At 38.4% G+C, this 9738-nt stretch overlaps 2 protein-coding genes across 6 annotated transcripts in view; one reads left to right on the top strand and one right to left on the bottom strand.

The window, feature by feature from the left end:
* LOC110462218 overlaps positions 1-5710 on the top strand; it is a 33298-nt gene extending 27588 nt beyond the window's left edge. For all 5 annotated transcript variants that reach the window (XM_021516079.1, XM_021516083.1, XM_021516080.1 and 2 more), the window contains 2 exons: positions 2361-2448; positions 4044-5710. In XM_021516079.1, coding sequence (XP_021371754.1) covers positions 2361-2448; positions 4044-4188 — 233 coding nt within the window. In that variant the 3' untranslated portion in view covers positions 4189-5710. The remainder of the gene's footprint in view (positions 1-2360; positions 2449-4043) is intronic.
* A 2669-nt stretch (positions 5711-8379) lies between these two features.
* On the bottom strand, positions 8380-9479 carry LOC110462219 (pseudouridine-5'-phosphatase-like; the record flags this gene model as incomplete). The annotated part of the gene is made up of 2 exons (XM_021516084.1): positions 8380-9058; positions 9174-9479. Coding segments are annotated over 2 exons (489 nt in total), but the record flags the coding sequence as incomplete, so codon positions are not given.
* Positions 9480-9738: the final 259 nt, after the last annotated feature.

The raw sequence follows: 9738 nt of genomic DNA, 5'->3' as shown, positions 1-9738 counted from the left end.
ACCTAACAACAGTGTCATATATACATACGATTATACCTAACAACAGTGTCATATATATATACGATTATACCTAACAACAGTGTCATATATATATACGATTATACCTAACAACAGTATCATATATACATCCGGGTATACGTATCAACAGTATCCTATTTACAATTGATTGATTTTATAACAACTAAATCTTATCTTAAAATTAGTCTTCGTATCTGGGCATAGATCTGTTAACGTTCATGTATATACTAATAAATTACTCTGTGTTTGTCATGTTACTAAAGTTATTACTATAATTTCCTTTTTACATTATCCTTGGTTCGATTCTTGATAAAAGACTTACTCCCAGGGCCATATTTGTATCTGCAAAAATGATTTACATGCAATTCAAGACATATAACTTTTAACAAAATGTTTAGAGAAAAACGATTTAAACAAGAGAACACCACACCTGTCCCAAACAAGGAACACCTCACCTGTCCTAAACAAGGAACACCTCACCTGTCCCAAACAAGGAACACCTCACCTGTCCCAAACAAGAGAACACCTCACCAGTCCCAAACAAGAGAACACCTCACCTGTCCCAAACAAGAGAACACCTCACCTGTCCCAAACAAGAGAACACCTCACCTGTCCCAAACAAGAGAACACCTCACCTGTCCCAAACAAGAGAACCCCTCACCTGTCCAAACAAGGAACACCTCACCTGTCCCAAACAAGGAACACATCACCTGTCCCAAACCAGGAACAACTCACCTGTCCCAAACCAGGAACAACTCACCTGTCCAAAAAAGGAACACATCACCTGTCCCAAACAGGAGAGGGGGTCACCTGTCCTAAACAAAAAAAACTTAACCTGTCCAAAACAAGAGAACGCCTCACCTGTCCCAATCAAAGAACACCTCACATGTCCCAAACACGGAACACCTCACCTGTACCAAACAAGGAAAACACCACCTGTCCCAAACAAAGAAGACCTCACCTGTCCCAAACAAGAGAACACCTCACCTGTCCCAAACAAAGAACACCTCACCTGTCCCAAACAAGGAACACCTCACCTGTCCTAAACAAGAGAACACCTCACCTGTCCCAAACAAGAGAACACCTCACCTGTCCCAAACAGGAGAACACCTCACCTGTCCTAAACAAGGAACACCTCACCTGTCCCAAACAAGAGAACACCTCACCTGTCCAAAACAAGAGAACACCTCACCTGTCCTAAACAAAAAAAACTTAACCTGTCCAAAACAATGAACACCTCACCTGTCCCAAACAAGGAACACCTCACCTGTCTCAAAAAAGGAACACCTCACCTGTCCAAAACAAGAGAACACCTCACCTGTCCTAAACAAGAGAACACCTCACCTGTCCCAAACAAGGAACACCTCACCTGTCCCAAACAAGAGAACATTTCACCTGTCCTAAACAAGAGAACACCTCACCTGTCCTAAACAAGAGAACACCTCACCTGTCCCAAACAAGGAACACCTCACCTGTCTCAAACAAGGAACACCTCACCTGTCCAAAAAAAGGAACACCACACCTGCCCCAAACAAGAGAACACCACACCTGTCCTAAACAAAAAAAACTTAACCTGTCCAAAACAAGGAACACCTCACCTGTCCCAAACAATGAACACTTTACCTGTCTCAAACAAGGAACACCTCACCTGTCCCAAACAAGGAACACCTCACCTGTCTCAAACAAGGAACACCTCACCTGTCCAAAAAAAGGAACACCACACCTGTCACAAACAAGAGAACACCACACCTGTCCTAAACAAGAGAACACCTCACCTGTCCTAAACAAAAAAAACTTAACCTGTCCAAAACAAGGAACACCTCACCTGTCCCAAACAAGGAACACCTCACCTGTCCTAAACAAGGAACTCCTCTCCTGTCACAAACAAGAGAACACCTCTCCTGTCCCAAACAAGGAACACCTCACCTGTCTCAAACAAGGAACACCTCACCTGTCCCAAACAATGAACACCTCTCCTGTCCAAAAAAAGGAACACCACACCTGTCACAAACAAGAGAACACCACACCTGTCCCAAACAAGGAACACCTCACCTGTCCCAAACAAGGAACACCTCTCCTGTCACAAACAAGAGAACACCTCACCTGTCCCAAACAAGGAACACCTCTCCTGTCACAAACAAGGAACACCTCACCTGTCCCAAACAAGGAACATACATGTTATCAGTGACACGAATGTGTGTTATTCACTGATGAATCTAAACATTTGATAAACATTTGTTAACTAATAAATAAAGTATAATGTAGGCGTTATAGGACCCAAGTCTATAATGTTTGTGGTCCAAGTACACACTGTGTACTAACAGGGTAACTTTTTATTTCAGAAGACCGGGTTGTAACTATCGCCATTATTTCGACCGTGATTGCTGTGTTGATCGTTCTGATCCTATTTGTCATTGTCCGTTCAAAGAGGTAAGTTTTGTTCGAAGTAAAACAAAATATTAAATTTGTTGCATTAATTTAATAACAAGCCATGTACCACCATTGTATCTTGGAAACAGTTGAGATCCCCACCCCATAACCATATATAGTATTGCTGGGCATCAAGAGGTAAACACAATCATGATGTAAACATAGGCCCTAGGGTTTTTCCCCAACCCTAGGAAATTAGTTTCTGGGTTATATCTTTGAAACCATTGAGATCCCACAAGCATGATATAAAAATAGGCCCCGGGGTCTTTCCTCATCCCTAGGGACTTATTTTCGGGGTTATATATTTGAAACAGTTGTGATCCCAACCCCATACTCATATACACAATTGCTGAATATAAAGAAATGAATGCACATACCCTTCGGGGATGGCATTGGGGACTGATCCACCCTTGCAGGCTTTACCCCTGGGTCATAACTTTTAGATGGTTATGATCCCCACCCCAAAACTATATATACAAATGCTGGGCATAAAGAGACGAATGCAGTAATCCTATTAGAATTGACCCCAGGGTCTGCCCCATCCTTGCAGACTTAACCCCTGGGTCATAACATTTAAATGGTTATGATCCACACCCAAAAACTATATATACAAATGCTGGGCATAAAGAGACAAATGCAGGCATGATATTAGAATTGATCCTGTGGTCTGGCCACAACCCTAGGTACCTAGTTTCTGATTCACAGCTTGGAAACAGTTTATATCCCCACCCCCATAACCATACCTAAAATTGCTGGGCATAAACAATCTAATACAGATTGCTACTAGGATTGGCCTTGGAGTCTGGCCTATTCCCTTGGATCTCATTTGGAGAATATTTTGCCATAATTGCTTCGATATCCAGTTGGGCGATAAGGCCCTCTGGGCCTCTTGTTACAATTTGCCATAATGGTATATATGAATATTAAACACGATATATGTTTCCTATTTTCTAAAATGCATCATGAGAGTTTATGCTTTGCATGGCACTTAATCAACTCATTAGTTTTATTATTACACATGTGACATGTTCTTGACTTTCCAAACCTGTGATTAACCTAATGTGTTTTATGTGTGTATGTATGCTGTGTATCTTTTTTCCTACTCATGCTGTAAATAGTGTATATTTTATGTCAACCACATGTGAGATGAGATCTTGACTCAATGTGTTATCGAATTTAAATAAAGTCAATTATTATTATTATTAAAGCAACAATATTACAACATGTAATAATATTCTATTAGTATATTCCTATATGAAGTATTTTCTCTATTGATATAGAAACTAGCTATCATATACCTATATTGGAGAGGTGTAATACGACCAGAACACTATTCGGTCCGGTCACCACTGTGGTGACGTCACTAATCTGATCGTGACAACATTGTTTTTGCTGTCTTCATGAACTGATTTAATGAGCGAAAAATAATAAAATAAAATACCAAGTTTGTATTAACAGATTTAGCAAAACAAATTGTCAGCAATAAAAATCAAAACATCATTTGCTTTAATACCCATAATCGAGTGATATGATTTTGAACAAAATGGTTATCGCTGAATAACAGAGTCTATCTAACCGCTATTTTCAATTTCCAGGATAAAACTTGGCCGAAATTGCTGCTTGGTTACGACAAATACACACACAGAAAACATACTTCTACAGTTGACGGAGCATGCAGATTATTACCATGACAACCTCGATAAAGGTGCCAACAGGCCATTCACTGACCTGAAGAATTAATCAAGAAAGTTTTGTAATAAGACCATCTATATTGACCACTACCACCGTGTCCGTTCAGCAGAACAATCGATAGTCTTTATTGATTCCTTGGAGTCATGCTTTATTTAAACGTTGTAGCAGTTCCAGGTACAAATATGTTTAAGTTTGTTACGGGTAAATAACTGATATTTGGTGTCAACATTCATACTACAGTACACAAAAGCTAGAAACAGATAATATGGAACTCAAAGCTGATACGCAAGACTTGAGGAAAGGATGTGTGTGCATGCATTAAGTGTTTCCAGTATCTCTCATAAATCAGATACCCAGTTATTAAGGACATTAACACTACTGATATACAATGGTAAATCAAGAGTACAGCAACTGAAACCAGAATTTGTAGAACCTTCAGTTGTAATAGTAATACGGCCCGGAGCCAGTTAACAGACATGAGTGACATCAATAGAAGGTACAGTGAAGGAGGATGTTAACGGGAAAGTATTACCTTGTACAGGTATCTTATCGGTATGGCCGACAGGGTAAGACGGGTGGGGTGCTACGTGGCTCAGTGCCTGTTCGTCGACTTGAAGCGTTTCTGGGGAGTTTCTGGCGACATGTTTGGCATGTTTGGCATGTGCTTCTCGAGGATAGAATAAGTAAAGTCGAAGAAGAGAGAGATAGAATCAGTGGTAAACTTTATGATGTAAAAGAACGCATACTCCAGATACAAACTCGATCAATCACAGAACATTTGTTGTTTGGCGGGCTTCCAGACAGTGGGGGTAATACTATGGAGGACACTGAGAAGGTGGTAAAGGATTTTATCAACAATGTTCTCGAAATTTCTGACGAAATTCCCTTCCAAGTGGTTCATAGGCCCCGACCAAGAACCGACGGGAGACCTATGTCCATTGTGGCCAGGTTTTGTAACAGGAGGGATCGTGATCAGGTTCTAAATCCAGTCCCTGAAAAATTGGCAGATAAAAATTATTTCTCCGAGTATGAACATTTCCCCTCGGAGATCAACAAACGGAGGAACATTCTTTATCCAATGTTCAAGGAGGCCAAACGGCGAGGACAATCAGCACGCCTTAAGGAGGACAAATTATATATAAATGGTCAGCTTCAGCCACCCCCTCAACTCCCACCCCCAGGATATCGACAGCCTCACGATCCTCACGCGCACCCTCCCCAAGCTCATCGGGGATTCCATCAGCATTATAAAAGTGCTCCTCCCAGAGGTAACCCTCCTCCTGCCCACCACGGATTTCATTACAATCAACCACACGATGAACACTCTACTCCCAATACTGTTCACCCCTACGCTGACCATGGCCGCATCAGCCCGTCTGGCCCAGGCTACGGACATAACAATCCATAGGGATGCGAAACAAGAGGTTCCACTTATCGTAATGAACTTTGTTATTCTACCCTAAAAGTTACAATTTTAAATGTTTGTGGTCTAAAGTCAAAATTGATTCTACCAGAATTTGAGCAATTTATTGTTTCATTTGATTTACTAGTTTTTCTAGAGAGTAAAACTGACGAATTAGATGTTCTAAAATTACCGGAAGGGTACTCATACTATGCTAAACATCGATCTAACTGTAAAAGAAGATCTAGTGGCATTGCTATTGTCTGCAAGAAAAGTATTGAGCACTCATTACATTTACAAAAAAAAGTCATTCTGAATATGTACAATGGTTAATAACTTAATACTGTCAAAATCATTGTTAAACCTTGATTATGATATACTACTGGGTAATGTATATATCCCACCTGAGACTTCCAGGTACTCAACTGTTGATGCTTTTTCTGAGTTAGAGCGAGAAATGATTATTTTTTGTAATGACAATACACAAGTAGCGTTAATTGGAGATTTTAATTCTAAGACGAAACAGAGACCAGATTTTATTGAACCAGACAATAGCCTTGTTGATGTACTAAATATTGATGAAAATGAGTATTTATTTGATGTAATGTATGACTTTGAAAAATTACATGTAATTAATATACCTCTAGTTAGGTACAGTCAATGTACTTCGAGAGTGAATAATTTTGGAAACAAACTAATTGAGTTTTGTCAGCAAAACAATATTTATATTGCCAATGGTAAAATTAGAAAGGACCAGTACATAGGAAAACCTACATGTAATAATTCATCAGTGATAGATTATCTTTTGGTATCTTCAGAATTATTCCGTTTTATTAATGAATTTGAAGTTTTACACGTGTGTAATAAAACCCAAAGGTGCGGCGATTGGTCCAAATCGTGTGAACATATTCCTACGCCAATACAAAATTTTGAACTTTATTAACTGATTCTTTTCTGATTAGGTTTCATGTTTTTGCTTATAAATGAATTGTAAATGTCTATTTTGTCATTATTATTTTAATTTGATACGAAACTTTTGAACTCAGTTAATAAATTGAATATGACATGAACACTTGTGTAAGATCCACTATATATTGCCTTTTTGATTATGTGCCATGTTTAATATTTTAAAATATCCTTTTTCACAATGTAGAATGTAATATGCAATAGATATTTACATGTAAAACGTGGTAAGAATGTACATGTAATATGTGTTCAACAGTATTTTAAAACAGTGCTGATAATTGATCTTTCAAATACTTGATTGGTATAGATATATGTCCCTAGTCCATGTGATGGTTAATTATAAAAAAAATAACTATCATTCCGACTACTATTGATAGAAAGAGAGTGAGAGCAAGGGATAGAAAGGGAAACAGAAACGGAGACATTGACAGTTCATTCATCCTATGTTTTGAGACACACATACAGATACGGAGTCATATCTCCAAGATACATTTTTAGCTGATGTCGAGCAATATTTGCCATTTAATCCAGTCTGATTTCCAGTTATATAGTCTTCCCCTTGCCACTGGCATAAAGGGCCTTCTGTATCTGGTAATTGTTTTAATTAATTAACAATTAATAAGTGCCCTTTAAAGAAGATCAATCCCATTTATTTGAGAGCCCCTTCATTCTAGCATGCTATTGGCCAAATATCAGCAACCTGGGCTTTTTGGTTATTCAGGAGAAATCGAAAATTTGTTTTACACATTTGACCCCGGAAGGCGTTCTATGTTGTCGTGTATCTTCGGCATTGAAGACTTTGTTGATGTAGGGAGGACTGTAGCAGAACAGGACTGAGTCGATCATCTGCAACCAGGTAGTTCATTAAGAAGAGCGTCCATCTAGAGTTGGGAGGGTTCTAGGGTCTAACCTTGACTTTCCCCCAGGTTGCCTAAACTGTTAAGACTGGACGGACATACAGACTCCGCACACTGGCATAACTCACTTGGTCCTATACTATCTTAGTAGATTATTGATATAAAGCAAACACACATGTTCTTGTTCTATATTTTATTCATTACTACAATTACTCCCACATTTTAGGACTACTGTAGACGAATAATATAAATATGCTTATAAAATACAATCGCATATACAACAATATTGTCAGCTAAAATCACCGGTCAGGTTTTCATATTGATAAACCTTACATATGTCTAAAAAGTAATTGTATTGATCCCTTAATTAACAAAAAAATGTGTAAAATGTCACAGTTTAAGCTGTTTTACAATGAAGTAATTGAATTTGTACAAAAAGTAAGACAAATTGAATGATGCTGATTTTAATGATGGTAAACGGGTATGCTTTCCCTGAAACAGTGAGACTTCAGCCATTTTTACCACGCTTATAAATCTTATCCTACTGGCAAACAACGCAGCATGACGGGGGACCATTACAATTGTTAATACAACTTCCAAGTGATATCAGGGCTTGGTTAACTATACCCCTAGTGGTTTTGGTACCACCCCTAGCGCTAGGTATTCCAATGTCTCCTTTTTTACCAGCAACTCCTCTACGTATCTCCCTTGCTATACTACAGGCCTGCTAAATGAGGCCAGAACCCTGCTGGATATACGATGATATTATAACGTGGTTAGTTTACAGTGGTCCAGAAGTTATTAAATCACAACTTATTACATCATTTGAGTTATGTACATCACCATTTATGATCAGTGTTATGTAAATCGTCATTTCTGATCAGTGTTATGTACATTACCATTTATGATCAGGGTTATGTACATTACCATTTATGATCAGGGTTATGTACATTACCATTTATGATCAGTGTTATGTACATTACCATTTATGATCAGGGTTATGTACATTACCATTTATGATCAGGGTTATGTACATTACCATTTATGATCAGTGTTATGTACATCACCATTTATGATCAGTGTTATGAAAATCGTCATTTATGATCAGTGTTATGTGCATCACCATTTATGATCAGTGTTATGAAAATCGTCATTTATGATCAGTGTTATGTACATCACCATTTATGATCAGTGTTATGTACATTACCATTTATGATCAGTGTTATGTACATTACCATTTATGATTGATAAATAAGGACTAAGGACAGGGCTTGAATAGTCTTATTTATCCAAAAAATCCTCTTGTACATGAGGATATTTTTGTTCTTGAATTAAATTTACTAGAATCTTTTATAACTAAAAAACCTACACAAAATGAGGTATGTTATGTAAATTTTGACTGTTTATTTCTTAATTGTAAAGCAAAAATCAATACCTGTATGGGACAGACTATGTAAAACATTTCAAATAATTACTGCATAGTTAAATAAGACTAAAACCACACTGAACGCTACACATCATACGGGGGTAGTCCGAACTGTTCCGGTTTAAACTGTAGAAGTGATTCGAGTGTGAGCGTGGCTTTCTCGCTGTATCCGTCCTGAGGTTGTTCCGGGTCGGGTACCCACACACATTGCATGCCTGCTGCCCAGGCCGCCACTACACCGTTAACGGCATCCTCCAACACCAAACACTGACCGCAACAGAGAAAAAAAATCATGTTTAGATTTTAACCACCGAGCTCAAATTAATTGTAAAAACTTATTACAATTTTGTATCTGAATCTGAAAGAAAGGATTCTAAAATACCTTGCTAGGATCTGGACTGTCTGGAAACCGCCTGGCTGCTATTAGGAAACAGTCCGGAGCTGGTTTACCGTGTATCACCTCTGGGTCATCACTGCTGTATACGAAATGGAGGAAAAGACTGAAGAGATCTTGGTGACGGGTTGTCTTCAGCCCGATGCTTCTTTTACTAGACCCTGTTGCCACGGCAATAGGTACACCATGTTTGTGGAGATGCCTTATTAACTTCTCAGCACCTAAAACAATTCCAAGTGAAATGGCAGAGATAATGTGAGGGAGAGAACCTGGGTTACAGATGTTTACTATCCTGTATAACGTTTATAAGGACAAACAAAAAACATGTTTGTTTCCGGTTACATGTCTGATAAACATTAGGGAAGATAAGTGGGTACTTTTCAGTATCTTTGATATAGTCTATATTGGAGAGTAGTTTTCATTAACCTCGCAGAAAGAACCCCTATTGAAATAATTTGAAATTGTTATTCTGATAAATGAAGTTATTGAACATGATGTGAGAATACTGTTTTGTTGTACGTTATCTGGGAGGAGATCTAGACCTACAGTAGGA

The sequence above is a fragment of the Mizuhopecten yessoensis genome, unplaced genomic scaffold (assembly GCF_002113885.1).
Source record: "Mizuhopecten yessoensis strain PY_sf001 unplaced genomic scaffold, ASM211388v2 scaffold10763, whole genome shotgun sequence".
NCBI classification, from domain to species: Eukaryota; Metazoa; Mollusca; class Bivalvia; order Pectinida; family Pectinidae; genus Mizuhopecten; species Mizuhopecten yessoensis.
Note: the sequence above shows the minus strand (reverse complement) of the source record. Positions and strands in the feature narration are given on the sequence as shown.